The 22,113-nt window shown below is 35.3% G+C and overlaps 1 protein-coding gene across 4 annotated transcripts in view; it reads right to left on the bottom strand.

Annotated features, from left to right (window-relative positions):
• Positions 1 to 4,713: 4,713 nt before the first annotated feature.
• Positions 4,714 to 22,113, bottom strand: part of GABRA2 (gamma-aminobutyric acid type A receptor subunit alpha2) — a 121,579-nt gene continuing 104,179 nt past the window's right edge. For 3 of the 4 annotated variants that reach the window (XM_019412938.2, XM_019412925.2, XM_019412931.2), the window contains 3 exons: positions 18,336 to 18,538; positions 12,136 to 12,315; positions 4,714 to 6,932 (listed from right to left, as the gene is read on the bottom strand). In XM_019412938.2, the coding sequence (XP_019268483.1) occupies positions 6,636 to 6,932; positions 12,136 to 12,315; positions 18,336 to 18,538 (680 nt within the window). In that variant the 3' untranslated portion in view covers positions 4,714 to 6,635. The remainder of the gene's footprint in view (positions 6,933 to 12,135; positions 12,316 to 18,335; positions 18,539 to 22,113) is intronic. The other variant, XM_019412946.2, reaches the window with a different exon arrangement.

Genomic DNA, 22,113 nt, shown 5'->3' with positions numbered 1-22,113 from the left:
ATGCATGTCAACTCCAAAGGGAATATTTCATGAAAGGTCACATTCTTCGTTTTAGAGCCCACCAAAACCTGAATTTGTATATGCTCAGAAGAATCTTGAAAAAAATTTGGATCCCAATAAATGTGAAATCAATTATGGAGCAGGCACCGAAGATCAATAAGTAATCGAGGATTTATCCATGGATGGTAAAGTTTAATTTGTAAAAACTGGGGCTCAAAGTTCAGTTTCATTTAGACCATTCTAATCATATATCAAATTTCACACATTATGTAGAGTTTAAAACAGTCAAATGCTTCAATTACTATGTGGAAGATTTTTTAAAATAAATAAATGGGAACAAATCTATCAGCCATTATGTCTAAATTAATTCTATACCTAACTTCTTTGTTTTGCTTTCTTAATATGATTTGTTCTCACAAATAAACTTTGTTGGAGACACTCATATTTATTCAATAACATAGGCTGGAATTTGACAGTATGCTATAGGTAAAGTAAGTCTTCTAAAACAAAGCATGAAGAACTGAAATTTTCACACAAACTGAGCTAATTCAACACTGACAATCCCAATTCTGGCATTTATTTGTGGCCACTGTAGACTTCTTTCTATAAATAGTAACTTGCAACAAACTGATGAAGTCAATACATAATCCTTGTAGTCCAATGAGTTTAAATGTCATGAAACCAACGATATGGTAAACAAAAACAAAACCTCTCTGACCCCAACAAAACTGGCAAAAAAAAAAAAAAAAAGAAACAAAAAGAAAAAGAAAAAAGAGAGAAGAAAATAAAGAAGAAAACAAAATAGTGTTCTTAATCAACTTTAAGCATTTTTATATATTATCATTACCTATGGATCAAAAAATAAAAATGCAACATATTCCTAGAAACTAAATTGTGACTGATATTAATAACTAGTTTCACAAAAATGGATTCTTGGTTGCTGTACAGTTTAGTGTTTGCTGTTTGCTTGGTTTTGTCATATAGAAAACCAGATAGTGGTCTTTTTATTGGATTGGTGCTTCCCAAAATGTATGAATATAAATTTGAATTAAAGCAAAGAAAAATACAGCTTTTTTTTTTACTTCGTCTAAAATATGTGTTGGGTTGGCATGTTGGTGTCCAGAACTTCAAGAATCACACAGTGATTTACGGTTGTTGCGAGGACTGAATGAGGTAATCTATGTGAAGGGCTTAGAATGAACTCAGAACCATTTCAATTCAAAAAGGTATGAAACTAACCATAATGCATATAGAGGACTTGGCATCTGCATACGATCAACCAGATATTTAATTTAATGAAAGCTTTTACAAACCTTCATTGAGAAACTTGGAATTCAAAGATTTTCTTTCCTACCTTACAAGCAGAATTGTGAAATCATCTGGGCCAACTAGAAATACATCAGAACAATGTTGACAACTTTTATAGGAAGGATATATGTAACCATATGTATGGCTCAAGACTAAATTCCAATTAGTAAGTTTGTTATGGATCTACTGAAAAAACTATTCTATTGACTAAGTTAATTGCTAGTAATAAGAGCTACATTTGGGATTGGGCCCATTAATAAAATAAGTTTTATAAATTTGTCTGAATTCCTCAAAATGTTCTTTCATACCTGCAAATACACACACACACACACACACACACACACACACACACACACACAAACTCACATACACACACTCTTCTAATCAAAGCTAAGAACTTATTAAGGGTTCTTGGGGAAGATTACTATAAACTGAAACATCTATCAGTTGTTCTTCCCATCAGGCAACATATTAAGTGATGTTATGTATAAACTGCAACATAGAGAAAGTGATTTGAAGTGGGGTATATTAGTATGTATATAAGAAAATGTTCTTTACATATACAAATACAGAATACTTCAACTAAATAAAATTGAAAACGGTGGTCCAAATATGTTGGATGATTAAGAATTTTCAAGAAAAACATGAGGATACAAAATTCTGATAAGAAACAGATAGATTTTGAATAATTTTTTGATTACCATTCCCACATGCCTTCACAAGAACTCCATCTATTTTAGCATTTTAATCATGGTGCTTACCATGATAGAATCATAACTGTTAAATGTTTCTGTATATATTTATGCATATTTAATTTCTCCCTTTTCTTGGGCGTTAAAAGGGAAAATGCTTCACTGGGTTTAATTAGTAACAGACTCATTTTTTCCAGGAAGTTTTTCTCTTTGATATTTCTTTCACTATTTTTGAGGTCCTGAATTTGTTCTGAATTTGATGAAAATATGAGTGCTTACACTAATGGAAAACATTATTATCTTTTATACAAATGTTGATTATGAAAGATGGATATTAAAAATTTCATTAAATACTGAATTTCATCTTTTAAGCATGAATTCAATAAAGAAAAAGATTATAATTTGTCTTGTCCACACTGTTGAGTGATTTTTATAAAGTGCCTCTGGTTTCCAAGCATGGATATTAAAAATAACCACAGCCCTTTCCAGTTTAAATGTTATGCTTCTGTATACTCTGGATTAATAAGAGGGAAACCCACGGTTCCCATGAGACCTCAATTACACGGAAAAATGCACTACAGGGTAACAATGAGTTAGCTTGATTCCCTTAAAATTCCAAACCTTTTTATATGGAAAAAAAAAAAAATCCTGGAAGTTGTTTCAGAAATATGCAGATGGTTGTAAGACTGTTACAAGACGAAGAACAGGATCAACCTATACAGTTTGATGTTTGGTAAAGTTATTAATATTTGGTGTTTGGTGAAGTTATTAATACTAATCAACCTATTGATATGGTCTTGGATCGCAAATTAAATAATAAACATTTCAGTGCTTCATAGGTATTGTCTAAGGTATCAAGAAGGAAGCATTTGAAAAAAGTCTTGATGCTGAAGAAACATGATTTTGCAGAAGGTGACTTGATTTACTTCCCTTGTCCTCCCACTGAAATGATAGGCTATGCCAAATATAGTAGAGACAAATACAGTAGAACAGGTTCCATAGAGCTTTGGTGTCCCTCTACAATCTACGATATCATGGCAGAGTTCAGTTCCCTTAGCCTCAGCCAGGACTATAAAAAGAACCACATCATAAACACATGAGATACACACACACACACACACACACGTACGTATGTATACATATATATATACATATATGTGTGTATATATACATACACATATGTGTGTACATATATATATACACACATATGTGTATGTATATATGTACATATATACATATATATATGTACATATATATATATATGTACATACACACACCAAAGAAATATATGAGTGAAATAATAGCATCTATGTCCTTTATAAGATAAACTATGAAATATTTAAGAAAAAAATTGGAAATCTCGCTCAAGGGGATCACTTATTCAAACCTGAGATAAATTCGAAAGAGAGAGATCCCTGAAGATTGCTAAGCAGTAACACTGGCATTTTAAAAATCACTGAAGTTTAAAATAATTACTAACCGGTTATATTTGTTCCATTTTTGTATTTAAAACATAGGAACACGAATAGGAGGAAAAAACAAGACAGACACTCTCTTAGCACACTCATGATCTTATAACTTATTAAAACAACTCTCAGTGCTAAATTAATTCACGTGTTCCATTTCGTCTTTGATTTTCAGTCTTTAGAAGAAGGAGATGCACTTTAATTTTCATCTAAATTCTGAGGGTGCAATATGAGTGTTATTAACACCATCATGGTGTGACACACAGTACGAGGTAAAAAAAAAATTTGTTGAATAAATATTAGCTGAATCAGAGCAGCAGCTATACAAAAATGAGACTTTATCTCTAATATATGTACATGTACTTATCTACATTTTTTACATACCATAACTCTTTATGTCAATGTACAACTGCATAAAATAGGCATAATGTGGGCCAAAGAGACCTCTGATAGTGTATTAAAAATGTAATTCTTGAAAATTTGGTCTTATTTTAATAAATTTGTGTCACTTTTCTTTTGCATCTTTACAATGGTTTATGGAAAGCAGAATAATTTTAAACACTACGGTTCTATGATTTAAAATAATTTTCCATGCAGCATCCTCCCTCTCTCCAGAAACACCAAAAGTTCCCTTTGATGTATAAATTTTAAAAGTTGGAGAAATGTGTAAAAAAATACACCAACATGAGAGAAATAATCAAAAATCCCAATCCACATCATCAGAAAATCTGAACTGTCAGGATGTTCTTAGGTTCAAATAAGATTTTGGCAATTCAAACTAAAAATAAGAATAACAAGAATAACTTTTCTGGCCACTCTACCTTAAATTTTAACGAAACTGGTGTCATCGATGTAGGCGCAGCCCTTTGTCAAAGGTAAAGAGGAGTCTCTTCTGTTGTCTTACAGAAACTGCTATTTACAACTATTTTTACATATGTACATATTTATAAATTTATAATTTAGAGTCAGATATTAAGGGGGAAATGTAGAACTCACAAGCACAATGTTTTTAAAGTGTAAGGTAATGTATACCGTACAAAGCATTTTTATTGCTTGCCTCCAAGCAAGGTGCATGTTCTCAGACTCTTACACACTTCCCTAAACTCTACAGATCCATGTTATATTTAAGTGTGTAGGAAAATAGGGTGTCTTCCATTTCAACGTACAAATAAAGTGTATGTGTTAAAAGTATTTAGATGACAAATAAGCTATAATTGGAAGGGAATTAAAGAAATACATTTATTAGCTCATGTTAACAATTTTATTTTATTAAGGATTATGGATTACCTTTTGTGAGGGAACTTTTAATGTCAAGCCTGTCTTCACGGCAAATTCTGTTAATAAGATGCATTTGTGACCTTGGTATTAATACAGTCATGCAAAGCACATAATAGAATCACACTAAAACAAAGAAAATGAAAAAAATAAATTTAAACGAGGCAAAGGAATAGCAATTTTTGTTGTGATTTTGCTTATTTCCATAAGATACTTCTTTTATTGATTTTATGAACATACTTATTTATGCACTATACTGAAATACTGTACAAAACTGCAGGAAATGCCACTATTTGACTACTTATGTTTCTACAAAAACACCATCATAAAGGTGTATCTATTAGTAAAAGTCAACTAATAACTGCTAATGTAGATGTGAGTCAAAAGGATTTTGGGTTTGCCAAAAATCTTAAATCTAGGCATGAGACACAATTGTTAACTTCTATTAACATATTTCAGGGGCATAGAGAGTATATTTTAAATATTAAAAGAAAAATGAATTTTACCCATTAATATTTAGTAATTATATAAAATTGAAAATTGTGGTTTCTAATTTAGCTACGTGTGTGCACTCTAATATAGTTAATTAGTGTGTGTGTGTGTGTGTGTGTGTGTGTGTATACGTGTGTGCACGTTTATATTTGTGCATGTGAACTAATCCACAATCTGTTGGTGATGCTTTAAAGTTTCTGTTTAAAAATGTTCAACTCTTACCAAAACCTCTTCTGGTATACAAAGCTGTTGTAAATTTGAGTCAATGAAATTTAAAGTTGCAATTTACAAAAGCAGATTTACATAATTCTTATCTGAAAGCACTGCTTCAAGACAGAAAAATGTGCCAATTCACTGCCCTTTCCTTTGTAATTAGTGGCTTCTGAGTCCTGATGAAAAGAAGCCTTAAGGCAGAATTTGCAGTAAACAGGAAAGAAGAGAATCGTATAAGTGCTCATCTAGATACTGTGACACCTATGAATTCTCATCAGTGGGAGTTTTTGGCACAATTTTCTAATCCAATGTGAATGTTGTTCCACAGCAGCCAAACTGGATGCTTTTTCCAGTCTCCAGCACCAAGAAAATTTAGCTGATCAATTTCAATACAACACATACCTGGAAAGAGTAAGACACATTTGTCTTTTTTTTATTTTTATTGTTTTAATTTAAGGTAGTTTCCAATGATTATAATACTCTGTAGGATTTGAATTTTACTTTCAAATAAACTCTGATGCTAAAATGTAATGGCCATGACGTTCTGATAGTTATTAAATTCTAGGCATAATTAACATTCTGTCAGGAGTGACTCTTAACTATTTGAGCTTGTCATGCTGTAATATGTGCTATAGATGCTATACAGAGTAATTAAAAGCTGATTTCAGATCTCTAGTTTTTCTTCTGATGTGTGCTAAGCTTCCAATTACACTAGCAGGGATTCTGAGCACTCATGAAGGGCACTGATGTGGCAGATACAACGAGTTCTGTGATTTAGAAGAATTCCCCTTGGAATGAAAACGTTATCTTACGTTATAGTTAGGCAACAGTACAAAATAGTTCTATTTAAGACTTAAATCAAAAGAGTTCATAAAGTGTGGTATAGGATCCCCATTTTCATCACAATTAGAACGGTAGGAAATAAATCAGATCACGTGAAATCCACTTTGAACGAGTTCCTAGGGTAAATCTTTAAAAAAGGCAATGGCTCTTTGGGCACGGGGTGCTTTCTGCCTGCGGTTCCGCAAGTTAGCAAATGCGTGTCTCCATTAGAGGTCTACTGGTAAGCTATATAGCTATATACATACTGTACATGTTGGTTCACAAATTAGCAGTTATTAGTCAGACTGTACATAGCAAAACAAAGGTGTATGTTCCTATACATCCCAAAGATCACCTGTGTCTAGATTCAAGGACTGACCCCTAATACAGGTTCTCTGTTTAAATACGTAGCCCAGTAAACTAAATTAAATGTACCAAACAAAACTGGGAAAACTATTCTAGACATTCTGTCAATTTTGCTAACACTGTTGAAGGTTTTCTTGGCTTCTGCTGGCTTGTTTTCCGGCTTCTTGTTGGGTTCTGGTGTGGTTGCACTCTTGGAGATGGTGGAGAGAACTGGGTCTTTTGAAAGATTCGGGGCGTAATTGGCAACAGCCACGGCGTAAGCATTGTTCTGTATCATGACAGAGGCTTTTTCTTTTTTCTATTGAAAAATACAAGAATTAACAGAATGTGGGTTGAGCCTGCCACTTAACATTTTCCAAACTCCAGTTCAAATTCTGCAGAAAAGCATCTTGATAAAAACATCATTATCAATTAGAAAGATGAAATTTAGGAAAATAAATAAAAGGAGTCCTAAAACCATGAGGAAATCCCCAGTGTAAAAATCAATGATACCATTTACCTGGAGAACCATGTTTTTTTGTTGTTGTTTACATGGAAAACAGTCAGAACCATAAATGCAATAAACGATGCAACATTTTGACTCTTACAAGTAGTTATTCAAATATTTGTTGAATGAATGAGTGAATGAATAAATGGAATGTAGAGACATTTTAACAAGAGAAATGATCATCTACAACATATGACCTCAATTTCTGAACAAAGAAATTTATCTTCTTGAACTAGATAACAGTATTTCTCTCTCTGGTGTCAAATGCTTTATTCATATGGTGGTAAACTAACCATATACAGGTGGCAGTGAAATAAATACTAAAAACATAGGACAAAGATAAAATACAAATTCTGCTTTTTGCCTAGCTCAACCACAAGCTGTTTCTCCTCATAATCCCCAGTTCAGTTCCCACCCACTCTAATCTGGCTCACAATTATCTCCTGCCTGGACCAAATTAAATGCTTTGTGCTCTCCCAGCTTGGCTTGACCTTGTCCAATCATTAGACACACTGTAGTCACAGGGATTTTTTTCAAGACACAAATGGGATCACGTCACTCCTCAGCTTAAATCCCTTAAATACACTCTCAAGGTCCTGAGAATAAAATCGATACCTCTTACCATGGCTTCTTTTCTTTGTTATATACCAGTCCCAGGAAATAACTTCAGTTTTCAGAATATTTCCTTGTTTGGTACCTTTGGCCATGCCACTTCCTTACTTGAATTGCCTCTCTCCATCCTGCATTTCCTGTTATCAATCCCCTCTCATACTTTGGTCTTGGTTTAGTCTTTGTCCTCAAAAAGACCTTCCCAGCCACTCTATGCAGCACAGTCTTTTTGCCCAAATGCATGCTTCACAGCACTCAGTTTACTTCCATCGTGGCATTTTTCAAAATGTATAAATTCTTTCTAGTGTGATTATTTGATTGACGTTTTCTTTTCTCATTAGAATCTAAGTTCAATAAAGGCTGGTGCTACGTCTGTCTTGTTTACCATTATAAACTTACACTTAGCATGGTGCCTTCTACCTGGTAGGCACATAATATGCAGCTGAATTAATGAACCTGGAAACATAAATAACATTTATCTGCATTTCTATCTAACATAAATGTCTTCTTAGTTATCTAAATGCAAACAAAATTGAGCCAGCTATGAATTATCCAAAATAGTGAAGAGTGTAAATCAACAGATTTAGAGGACGAAGTGGCCTAGAACAGAATTTCAAATATCAATTATTTTCAATTAAGAATTCTCAAAATGTTCGGGGTGCCTGGGTGACTCAGTTAAGTGTCTGACTTCGGCTCAGGTCATGGTCTTGTGGTTCGTGGGTTCGAGCCGCGCATCAGGTTCTGTGCTGATAGGTTGGAGCCTGGAGCCTGCTTCAGATTCTGTGTCTCCCTCTCTCTCTGCCCCTCCCTACTCATGTTCTCTCTCTCTCTCTCTCTCTCTCTCTCATAAATAAACATTAAAATTTTTTTTAAAGAATTCTCAAAATGTTCAGGTAAAATGAGATAAGAAAGGTCCTCAGGGAGCCCAGAAGATCTAAAAACGGGCCTGGTTTTCCTGTCCTTTAGTGACATCAGGTTTCTCCCTCCTCTCTTTCCCTAGCTGATGAGGCATTCTTCCAGATGTGGCTGGAGTATAAAAGGAAAGGGGTTGAGGGTCTACCACTATGAAAGCTATAAAACAGCTTTTCTTCTGCAATGGCACACAAAGTTCCCATGTTACAAATGCAGGGGAATTTCCAACTATGTAACTGACAGCGAGATGGTAACACGTGCTGAACACTAGGATGTGTCAGGTGGAGGGTTAAGACTGCCAGTATTATTTGTAAAAAAACATCACTGCTGGGTAGGAGGTAAGTTCAATACTTAACCCCATGTTACAAATTTCAAACTAGAGGCTAAAGAAGTTTCGTGATATAACCAGGTCTCCTGTCTTAAGTGGCTGAAAAAGCACAAAAACTCCCATGTGTGTGACTTCTAAACCTCTGCTTTAAATATCATACTATGTGATATTACTCTTTGGAGAAGGTGTTTGAAACTTGGGAGTACACTCTTTCCTAAATTCCTAGTTTATATCACTAGGTCAATCTTCTAAAAAGACCCTTTAAACCATAAAGTATGTAACATACGGGGTTTATATTATCATTATTTCGAATATACGTAGATATCATTTAAAGTAATCTCAAATGGCACTTATAGAGAATTTGGACTGACCATGAGAATATTCTTTAACCTCTACCTGCTTCAGCTTCTAGTTTGAAAACAGGGAGATAATTATACCAAAGCCATAATGAACCACTGTGAGAATTAAGTGCGCAAATGAATACTCAAACCACATTGAAAAGCACAGTCTCTTAGCGGAGAGTAGGAATGGGTATAACTCAGTTACAAAATCTTGATTACTGGCTTACAAGATCCATTTTATATCTTTGAAAGAAGACATAAACATTGCATGGAGGAACCCAAAAAAGGTATCTTGGAAGAGGGACATTTAAGTTAGGTCAGGATTTATGGTGCAAGGTTTAGACATTTTGACAAAGAAACATAAATGTAAATGTCTTTTGTTGCAAGAAGCGTTTACAGATAGACTTTGTACTCTCACCAGCACCCTTCCTGCCTGACTTAATACCCTTCAACTGTATACAAACCCATAGGTGATGCTAAATTATTTAACAAACTCTGAAGCAGGGGCACTAACAAAACAAAACAGATACTCTGGTCAACCTGAACAAACATTGGCTGTAAATACCCAGAAGGGCTGTGCCAGAATGTACCAGCCAAATATCACCCTCGAATATTTTTGTATGTTGCTGGGTTTTTTTTTCCATCCCAATACTGTGGATATTATCATAAGCAGTGTTAAAAATAATTTTAATGTGTATTTGTAACTTCTATTGACTTAACTACAAAGAATAAAATTTCATCTTATTTTTTCTTCATTATTCAAAGAATGGCTTCAATTTCTGAATATAAGTATGAACTTTGGAGGCAAGCTTAGTACCTGAAAAGATGATGGCTTGGCTTCAAAATGCTCTCTAGGAACTTGGAAACTTGATTATTTTCAGAACCAATAGGAAGAAAAAGTGCAAGAGTCCTGAGTACTATGTTTAGTCAAAACCCAGTGGTTGGCACTTGTAATTTCTTACCAATTCACTGAATGAAGCACAGGGCACTCTCATGGTACTAAAACTTCTCAATTCTTAGCCATAGCCCAGTCAAGCCTTTCTGGCGTAGATCTTACAAAGTCTTACAAAGTTATAAAATAACTCCCCTCAGTCCATTTGAAAGTAATTATCACAAATATACAGTAAAGCAAGTTGCTCCTATCTATTTAAAATTAAAATCATGTATCTAGAGAAAAAATACTATTGAATTGATAGCTGACTTACAGTTCTTAGATCTGCTAAAGCAGAGTATACAGATTAAGTCCACATAATATATTCTATTACTATTCTTTGTAATTCATAGATCTACTATTGATAGTACTAAAAAATATTAGTATGCTAGGCCATTACAGAAGATATCACCTTGCTGTATTCACTGCTAACTTCTATCCACTGCTATTTTCTATTAATTTTAAGTGACTCTTGAATGGCTCTGTTACCAATATGCAGATGACTGACATAATACCTCTCACCAGCATTATCACCCATTATGTTTCATTAGACTTCTCTATCTACATATTCCATAGGTAATTAAAACGCAAAATATCCAGAAATGATTACAGGTTACTTTCACTCCCAACCTAATTCTATACACTCTCCTTTATTCCCTAACCTGTGAATGATACCACAATTGAGCCAGGAACTGATTACCAACCCACGCTGTTCCCCTATTTAGATCCATTTTATACAAACTCAGCTCAAAATCACATGTATTGAAACATTACTTCTTATTGCAATAATTACTCTTTCCATGCATGGGCTTCCACGACACCCTAGTGTTTGTCTCTATAGTGGCATGTATACTTCTTCCACTTATTTTTTTCTTCCACTTGACTATAAGCTCCTTGAGAGCACAGACTGTGCAATGCAGAGCTCCTAGCATAGTTCCTGGCACAGAAGAGGCTCAAAAAATGTTTGCTTTATCATGAATGACATGTACTAGAATGATCACTGTGAGAAAAAATATATATTTAGAAAGTATATGATATATACAAACATATAAAGTTATTTTGTAGAGTATAGTATTTATGAGATTCATAAAATTTAGATTCCCATAGGCTGTTCTATAATTCTATTATGTAATTATCCTGAAAGTCCACAATTTTACCATTCCACATGTTTGTGGAAGCTGTTTTGCTTGTAATTGAGACTCACATTAAGTGGGAAGGGGGAAATGTGGCTAATCACAAAATCAATAGATTATGTGTTTTTACACATTAATTGGGGGGAAAAGAGGAAAATACGCTACTATAGAATTTGTTGATGCTGTAGCTGAAGTGGAATTAAAAGTAAATACAGCACATACTAATTACATTTTCTATTTTTTAAACAATGTTTTATAGAATTCAGAATGTTCTGAGTTTATTACTTCATTAGAATGTAAAATTTCAAGTCTGGAAAATTCTTGATTGTAGAAATCAAAATGTCTTACACCATGGGGCAAACCACTTTCAGCTTCCTTACAGTAGTAGATAAAATAACGTGTTAATAACTTGAGCAAATGCTCTTGCTAAAATATAGGCATCTGTTAGCATAGTGACCTTGGATATGAATAAAAATAATAATCACATGGTTGCAGAATTGGAAAGAATCGCAGATATTGTCCTTAGAATAAGGAAAGGGAGCGCTCATAAATGTAACACTAGATAAGACAGACTTTGGAAAAAACCCAAGGTTGCCAGAGTGGCAAATCTATGCTCTTTCTATATACCATGTTGCTTTTTTTACAGTCATTGTGGCTACTAGCCAGCCCATTTCTTGTAAAGCAACAACATGCTCCTGGGTCAGATAATGCTATTGTTAACTGTCTGCTAACCATCCTGACTGAGAAAAGTGATACTTACAGAAGATTGTTTGAAGGTTATACAGTCCATCCACTTCTCTAAGTACTCTAAAGTCTTTCCTTGGATTAAATTGGGCCATGAGAAAGCTATATACTTGGACCATATTAGCTTAGCTCCTTGAAGAATTGCCTTCACTGAGTTGTATGTTAATGTAATGCCTTCAGCTTTTATTGAAGGGGACTACAAGAGACATCAATATGAAATTCATTACTGAGTTTATTGGGAAAATGTTGACATTACTTTCAATAGTACCCAGCTTTCCCTAATATAAAACCCATATGATATTGTTTTAAAGAATTCAATGTAGGAAAATATTTTCTCTAAGAAAATCTATGCTTCCATTTTTTGATTACAAATAAGAGTAACTCCCGCCCCCCACCCCATGGTTTACTTTGGCAGCCAAGAAGCTCAGAATTTAAAACTCAACTCCTCTAGCTATGGACTATAGCTAATGTTCTGGCCCAAACGGTGGACACATTTGCATTGTATTTTCCTTCATCCTGATATCTTACTTCTATTTATATTTTATTTTATAATAGTTAAGTGCATGCATTCTTTTGGTAAACTGCCTGAAATGCTTTTGGAACAAGGCAGGATGTTGAAAAATGCAAATAAATGAAGAAAACACTTGAAATGTGATGTTTTCTATGAATTGCATGGAGTGAATCACAAAACAATGGCACATTTCATGTTAGTTTGGATACTATGTTGTTAAATCTTTTTTTTAATTTTTTAGTGTTTATTTATTTTTGAGAGAGAAAGAGAGACAGAATTGGATCTGGTAACGGGCAGACATAGAAGGAAACATAGAATCAGAAGCAGGCTCCAGGCTCTGAACTGTCAGCACAGAACCCGACATGGGGCTCGAATCCATGCACTGTGAGATCATGACCTGAGCTAAAGTCGGTCACTTAACCGACTGAGCCACCCAGGTGCCCCAACTAAGTCTGTGTTTTAAGTAATTTAATATATGATGTGTTTGCAGAGAATATGTTTTTCTTGGCCAGTGTAGAACCACTGACTCAGATTTAGAAATGGAATCAGTCTCAAGAGATTAGAGTTATTTATTTTTTAAATTTAATTCAAATAAATTATGTGCTATTATTCCAGGTTATAGCAGAGAAAATTATGAGTGTGACAATACTACTATCTTCTTAGACCATGTAACCTACTGTTAGAAACACAAATTTATGATAAAAGTATAATTTACTAAGGTCACATAGAATGAATTTGTGTCAGGTACTGCAGAAAGATAAGAGAGGGCAGTAATTGGATTCACTTAGAAAGTTTCAGTGTTAAGTAAAATCAGATGGGTATTAAGAAAGAACTAGGAAGTCATCAGTTACAGAAGGAAGGAGGGAGCATTTTGGTAAGAGGAATCTAATGTCATGGAGATGTGTAGCAGCATGGATATTGGGGGATGGTTTAATGGCTAGAGGAAGAACACAAGCATGGACTTCAGATCTGTGTTCAATCTTGGATGTACCACTTATTAGATGTGATCCTGAGTAAGTAACTTTATGGGAACAATCTATGGTTTCTCATTTCTTTTTTTTTTTTTCTTAAGGTTTTTATTTATTTATTTGTTTGTTTATTGGAGAGAGGGATAGAGCATGAGTGGGGGAGGGGCAGAAACAGAGGTAAGGAGAATCCCAAGCAGGCTCTGCTCCATCAGCAGAGTCCACGTGGGGCTGAAATTCAGGAATCAGTGAGATATAATGACTGAAGCCAAAACCAAGAGTCGGATGCTTAACCAACTGAGCCACCCACATGTCCCTGCAGTTTCTCATTTCTAACACAGAGGTATTCCTAGGCACATGGTGGTAATGCACAATGAATAATAATAGTAATAACTTGAGCAAACGCTCTTGCTAAAATATAGACATCTGTAAAACAACAAGTAACTCAACATGTGAAACAAACTTATGAGAAAGTTATGTACTTGGACGATATCAGCTGACCAACTTGAAGAATTCATGAAAGAGTTCAATAATTAGCATTAAGATTTCAACAATTCACTGAAGAGCTGAAAAATGACCCTAGCACTAATGTAGAGGATGGACTGGAGGGAGACATGATTAGAGACAGTGTTCTCAGAGAACACTGAGCAAGGGCATAGTCCATGACAAGGACAAGAAAATAGGCACCATGTGATGACAGGTTAGATGTTAAGGGGTATTTCCAAATTGTTGGTATGTGAGATTAGGTTTTGCCAGAGATTTAAAAAAGGAAATGTGGGCATGGGAAATATACAAAATCAATTTAGAAGCTTTTATCTTTGTTTGTTGTATTTTTATTTAAAAAAAGATATGTAAAGATTGAGATAGTAGAGTCATATAGAAATGCCTAGGGAATAGGATGGATATATGATCCTAGAACTTAAAAGAAAGGTATAGGGTACAGTTATAGATACTATAAAAGCATGAGCTGTAGATTTGATTGGGCCGTACTTTATTCATTCAGACCATATTTACTGAGCAACTAACACACACAAGACCCAGTGCAAAAGGCCAACAGTGGATGATTTACTGAAATAAACATGGGCAGGTTATAATGATCAGTGAAGGAGATGAGGCATTATATACAATTACAAACTATAATAAAGGATTTAATGTAAAAAATCAGGGTGCTAGACACACTTAAATGGGACTGAATCATTTCGGGGGGTGCAGGGTTCAGAAATTTCCTGAAGATTGACATTTGTTCTCAGGACGAGTAGGATTATCTATTTGGGGACAGTAAATGGGTGGACACTGTTTAGTGTTGTAGACATTCCCACAAATACTATCTATAAAACCCTTAAAGTGAGAATCACATAGTGAATAGTAAAACCAAAAACAATAAAGCCAAATGACTGTCTTTAGGGGTAAACAAGAGCAGATGTTAGGGAGACAGTATCTACTGTGAACTCGGGCAAGGACTCTCAGAAGAGAATGAATAAAGGCAGCTGCCAGGCCAGGATTTGAGGGCAGGAAGTTGCTATTCGAAGGCTTCTTGTAAAGAAATGCTGCTGACTTGCACCTGAATGGAGTTCTGAAGCCCAACAATATTCAATGGGTTGAATGGGGATCCCTTGAGAAAAATGAAAAATTATTATCTGATCTGAAAACGTGGAGGTTATTGGTGTCCGTCAGTTACAGGACAATACATGAAAAGGAAATCAGATTACAGTGGGCTGAGAATTAAATTGAAAGTGAGAACACAGACATCGTAGCACGGTTTTCAAAAAGCCTGAATGGAGAAGAAGATGGTAGAATCTGAAGGTGGGGGAATGGGTGACCTAGGATCTAGAGAGAGTTCTTGCCTCCATGGTAAATGAAACAGAGTAAGCATACTCCTTACTGAAAGGAAGGAGGCAGCTGGAAAGGAGAAGATGGCCTTGATGAAATGAGAAGAAAACAATAACCGATGCTTCAAGGCTGAGAAAAGAACAAGAGAGAAAGAGATTGAGAGCTGCAGTGGAAGAATTAGTCTTGGGCAAGCGGAAGAATGTTGGTTGTGAGGGAAGCTTCCAGAAGAACTTGGGGCATTTCATAATAAGATACGTTCTGTATATGGAAAGGAATAACAACTGGAGATGGAGCATTTGATCCAGCACTACACTTTTAGAGTGAAAAGTTTTGTAATCTAGTGTCACACCTGAGGCTAAAAGTAGTAAAACATCTCATCCAAGATCACAGAGCACAGTAGGTAGGCTATGTCTTCTAACAGAGGGCTCAAATGTAGCTTGAATATGAATGGAGTGGATTTATGTATTTGCAAAAACTAACTTTCAAGATCAACAGAGTGCAATCTACATATAAATTGTATGTTAAATGTGTATTTCCTTTTTCAAACATATGCTAGTGGTATGCATCTTTGAGTCATTATTATTCTTATGATGCAAATTAATACTTGCCAGTTTACAAATGTTTAAGAACTTTTCATATGCTCTTTCTATTGACAGATGATTGAACTGCATTGACTTATGATACCAACTTCGAAAGCTGAGGACTTTTTCCAGTCTGATAAAACTGGAAGGACACCAACATGGGCAGTGGACAAAAATTCTATAATTCAAATAAATTATCATTTTCCACATAAAAAAATTTCTTCCTAAGGAAAACTAAAGCAGAGAAGCTTGAAAGTAGACTGCACTGAAATATTTTTTCAGGCAGATGTGCTAGTTTGGGGCACTCGATTTCCTTTCAGTCCTAAGAATGTGATTATTTCCAAGCTAAGTTTAGGGAGCACCTCCCAAAATTCATTTGAATCATGAAATTGGGTTGAGTACCCACTGATAAATTCACCACTGTAAAGACTGAACATTCTTTCCGTGAAGGCAGTGAAGTTTTTCCTTGGTGTTACATGTGCAGACTTCATAAAAGAAACTCTTAGATTCTTTATTCAACAAAAAATTCTCAAGGGCCTAACTATGGAAAAGTAAGAACAAGCAACGTGCCTGATACAATGTTCCCTTTAAATTAACCACTGAATTCCAACCACTTAGAACTGAAATAATATAACATTTGTTAGCTGTTTTCTTGCAGATGAGATGCGAACATCAATGATTTTGTCCTGGATTTATCTTTGCTCTGTGTGATTTGATATGTGGTTTGACTTAATTCCAGCATTCCTCAGTACTAGGTAATTGCTTTTAGAATGCATCATCATGAATGGGTTTTTTTGCATTTATAGGTACTTCTATTTTCCAAGTACAGGGAGAAGGTATTTTATTTGATATGCCAAATCACAATGTCAATTTGATTGGCACCCTCATAGCATTAAAAAGTGATATATCAATGAATATCTATATGGAGAATTTACCACAAACCACTATTTATCTTTTGTGACATATTTATAAACTTGTCTGGCATTTATAAATACATCTGGCATTTCATCTTCAAAAAAAGTTAGTATGAAAGCGCATGTGTAACTAATATAACTAAAAAGAAGTAATTGCATAGATAGCAATGAAAAAGCAGTACATTATATGGAAAATGAAAACATAAATCAATAATAAAATGTAATGGAAATGCTGAAATAACCTAGAAGTTAAGCATAGAAAGCTAATTGGATTCCCTTTAATATTTACTCAGTGGCTGTTAGTATGCAAAACGTTGCTTATAAAATGAAATAAACCAGCACTTACTAAAACTTACAGTTTACAAAATTAGGAAAAAGAGCAAGACTTTTAAATTATAACATCAATCATTTGTATGCTTAAACTGCAATATGGTTCTAGAAATGAGAAAAAATTATATTTAAATAACTGACAAAGAAGTAAAATCACCAAGTATGTTATTCCAAATTTAATGGAAGAAGCATTTTAATAGGTATATTATTAAAAAGAAGCCTTCCAAGTAGAACTTAACTATTAAGAATACTTTATATCTCACTGTGATACAGCCAAAGCTTCCTCTTAATGCAGATGAATAATAATCCATTAAATAAGAAAGGGAACAGATGTTATATTAATGCTCAAAACTTCCACTAGCTTCAGTACTTGAAACCTAAAAATGGACACCAACAATTCCCAAAGAAATTAATCTTAGAAACAAATGAGTCTCATAGACTACATGAGCAACTTAAACTTTCTGAGCATTCCAGCACCTAAGTACTTATTCCATACAACATGGAAGAGATAACAATGTCGCTTGAACCTTTCTATCCAAGCAACAGCGATGAGGGTAGGTGAAGAGTAACTCAACTGCTGATAGAGCCTGAGATTCTACAACAGGTAAATTAAAGTCCACTTTCTTTTCAAATCTCTTTATTATAAAGTAGTGTGGTATTTAAGAGCATGAACTTCATGGTCAGATCTGCCATCACATATAGCTACTAACTAGTTGTGTGAGCTTGGGCAAGTAAATGACTTCACTAAGCCTTAGCTCCTTCATCAGAACAATGAGAATTAAAAAGAGACACTAGTCATAAAGTTGTAAAAATTACATGATAGAACATATGTAAACAACTTAGCACAGTGCCTGACACACAGTCAGAGCTCAGCAGATGCTAGGGAGTGGTTTCAACAGAAGTCATACTCTAACAAGCACTCCTAAAGGATTTCAGGCAAAAGCATACTTTAAAAGAAATATGATTCACACACACACACACACACACACACACACACACAAACAATTTATATTTGAATGTTTTTAATGTCAATTTTTAGGAACATGTCTGTTATAAACTAAATCTGTTAGGGGATTCTCACTTACCTTGTCATTGACTACACTCTTCCCATCCCAAGCCCATCCTCTTTTGGTGAAGTAGTTAACAGTTGCAAATTCAATTAGGGCAGAGAACACAAATGCATAACAAACAGCAATAAACCAGTCCATGGCGGTTGCATAAGCCACTTTGGGGAGGGAGTTCCGAGCACTGATGCTTAGAGTTGTCATTGTTAGAACAGTTGTGACTCCTGCAGAAAGACAGGAACCAAAAACATCAACAGATACAAGACAGCATTGGAAATATTCTTTTTTCAAAGTTACTTTCACTGCCACTGTATCCACTTAAAAAAAAAACTGGAAGAACAGAGCAAAGTTAATTATCACAAATGGCTGTTATAATTCTTGAAGTAATAACTCCGAAATGCTTTAAGTTTTCATTTTTGCTGCTATGAATCTCCTTTTTCTCTTTTGAATACTGTTAAGGGTACAAAGGTTGGTGATAACTGAAGTAGAATTTCCTATGAGGAAAGTACGTACTTTAAATTGATCCATCGTGCATTAACATTATTTTAAAAAAATCTCACACAAAGCCTCACATGCATTTATTCATCGTTTATTTAAAACATGCTAAGCAATGGACCAATCATCCACACCAGTGATCACAATGGAACTATGATTAAGAAGTTCTTCATTCTAAGTATAGCTACCTAAATATGAAATTAATTCTGGATCGCTTAGCGTCATGAGGACATAATTTCTTTCATAACGAAGCTTAGAATCTATAGAAAATAAAACAAGCAACTAAACCCTAAATCTTATAAAATGCAAATCACTACATTTTAAGGAATATTTTATACTCTGCTCATTTAAAAAATAATTTAGTTCCTTTCACTGCAGAGCTTTTCTGCCAGTAGTCAGGGAAGTCATGATTAAGTAAAAAGAAAGCAATAACGCAGGAGGTAAGCTGTAACATCAGCAGTCAAATGTCTGCAATTACCTGTTTTATCAGAGATCCAATAGAAGTTTAATTTCGTACATAGAGGACACATTAAATTAAAAGAGTTAAAATGTTAAAGAAATGTTCATTCATATGTTAAAGTTGTATACTATTGTATTTTTTGCTTTCCCTGAGGATAAATAAAGCAGCCTTTTCTTCTCATCTGCAATAGAGTTAGGAATTCAAAATAGCAGTGAGTCTTTCATCATGAGTGAATGCATCTAGGAATATGATGGTAGTAGTAGGAATAAAAGGTAGAAAAGTAAATTTACTTCACCTACTACTAAGTCAATATTAAAAAACACATTTACAGAAACGCACTGCCCTTTCATGTCTCAAAGTGCAAGGTTTTAGACGACTGTGAAGATGTATTCTTTTGACAACTGGGTACAGGAGAATACTTAAACAGGAAACAAAACAGATAAAACCACACATATCCACAAGCAAAACCACATCTTCCCCAACACATGTGCTTGCACAAACGCATGCATGCGCACACATGTACACACACACATGCAAAATATAGCAATGCAAATGACAAATCAATATAGGAAAATATATTTAACTTCCTTAGCAGTTAAGGAAATATAAACAAAGTGATAATGAGATGCCTTTTTAAATTTTCTTTTTTTTTTTACATTTATTTATTTTTGAGAAACAGAGTGAGACAAAGTGTAAGCGGGGGAGGGGCAGAGAGAGAAGGAGACACAGAATCTGAAGCAGGCTCCAGGCTCTGAGCAAGCGATCAGCACAGAGCCCGACGTGGGGCTCGAACCCACGAACTGTGAGATCATGACCTGAGCCGAAGTTGGATGCTTAACTGACTGAGCCACGCAGTTGCCCCAAGATGCCTTTTTAAAACAATATAGTCACCAAAATGTTAGCAAACTTCAAAAGATTTATACCACGCTAGTGTTGAAGAGAATGTCGGCAATGGGCATCCTTTCTGAATAGGGATTACAAATTGGTGTCATACCTAAGAAATTGTTATGTAATTCAAGGTCATAAAGATTTAGGGACGCCTGGGTGGCTCAGTCGGTTAAGCGTCCGACTTCATCTCAGGTCATGATCTTGTGGTTCGTGGGTTCAATCCCTGCATTGGGCTCTGTGCTGACAGCTCAGAGCCTGGAGCCTGCTTTGGATTCTGTGTCTCCCTCTCTCTGCCCCTCCCCCACTCACGCTCTGTCTCTCCCTCTCTCAAAAATAAGCATTAAATTTTTTTTATTTAAATGTATTTATAGGTATTTTATTTTTACTATTTTAATTTTTTTAGCGTTTTATTTATTTTTGAGAGAGAGACAGAGTACAAGAGGGGGAGGGGCAGAGAAAGAGGGAGACACAGAGTCCGAAGCAGGCTCTAGGCTCTGAGCTGTCAGGGCAGAGCCAGATGCAGGACTTCAACTTGTGAACCTCGAGATCATGACCTGAGCCGAAATGAACAGTTGTACGCTCAACCGACTGAGCCACCCAGGCACCCCTAGTGACTTTTCTTAACTTATTCTGTAAAGTCTGATTCTTTTTGTTTGGGGCCACTGAGTTCTTTGGGATTTTGTTTGTTTGTTTTAGCATAGTGGCTATCTGATGATTAGACAGTTTTCCTTAAATACCTGGAACAAAACATTTCCTCAGTCTTTGCCAAGTGGCTCCGTGTGTAGGTTGGGATATGTCTTCAACTTTCAGCCAGGTAGTTAGTTTACAACCCTGCTTTAGCATACATACTTCTGCTTCTGTAGGGCCTCAAGAGGTGAAAGTTTAGGGCTTTCTGGGGTCTTTTTTTTAAATTTTTTTTTTAATGTTTATTTATTTTTGAGACAGAGAGAGACAGAGCATGAACGGGGGAGGGTCAGAGAGAGAGGGAGACACAGAATCGGAAGCAGGCTCCAGGCTCCGAGCTGTCAGCACAGAGCCCGACGCGGGGCTCGAACTCACGGACCGTGAGATCATGACCTGAGCCGAAGTCGGACGCTTAACCGACTGTCTCAGGTCTTTATTGAGTGTTCACAAAGCTCTGTGTATACACGTGGACTTTTAGATTCCAAAATACATGTCAGTGCTGCTTTTGAAACTACTTTTGTACAATTCTTCCTTAGCCCTTCCTCTCAAACTCTTTGGTTAGACCATTGTTTGTCCCAAATGTTATCCGTCACCTCAGGCAGAAGGAACTAAAACATCTGCCTATAAATACTTTCAGTGACATCTCCCTAGTAGCAACTTTTGCACCAGGAGAATTCTGAGTCAGGTAACATACAAAGACAAGCTTTTTGCAAATGTCTTCCAGGGAGGCACCATAAAGTGCTGATAATACTTTCTGAATGAGCCCCATTTCCTCACCCTAATACCAGGAGGCTTTTATTTGGAATTTCATACTCCACCATTTTTGCTGGTATCTACCCTGATCCCCAGCAATTCTTCTAGATGGGGCAGGGCAGTATAAAATACCGGTTAACTGTACTGTTATGTCCTCCGATGGCCTCCCAGTCACATGGCCTGGGTTTGAATCCTGGCTCCAATACTTGCTGTTTTTCTGTGACTTACAGCAAGTTCCTCAACCATTACTTTCTTCAAATACAAAATAGAATTATAAACTCTACCTTCTTTAGAGGTACGTTGTGACGGTTTAGTATGAATTTGGCATAAAATCTGGCACATCATAAGTGTTCAGGAAATGTCAGCTACTTTAATTCTTTTTTGTTATCACTATTGCTATTAGAAATGTCTCTTACTGAAATGACAGCAGGAAAATATAAAGCGATAAATGATACACAAGGCTCTTTACATGAACACATCTTGTAAAAGTAAAAAGGCGGCAACCATTGGCATATTCAT

Source organism: Panthera pardus, unplaced genomic scaffold (assembly GCF_024362965.1).
Source record: "Panthera pardus isolate Hobbes unplaced genomic scaffold, ASM2436296v1 HiC_scaffold_13, whole genome shotgun sequence".
NCBI lineage: Eukaryota > Metazoa > Chordata > Mammalia > Carnivora > Felidae > Panthera > Panthera pardus.
The sequence above is the reverse complement of the archived record's forward strand: the minus strand, read 5'-3'. Positions and strand labels throughout refer to the sequence as shown.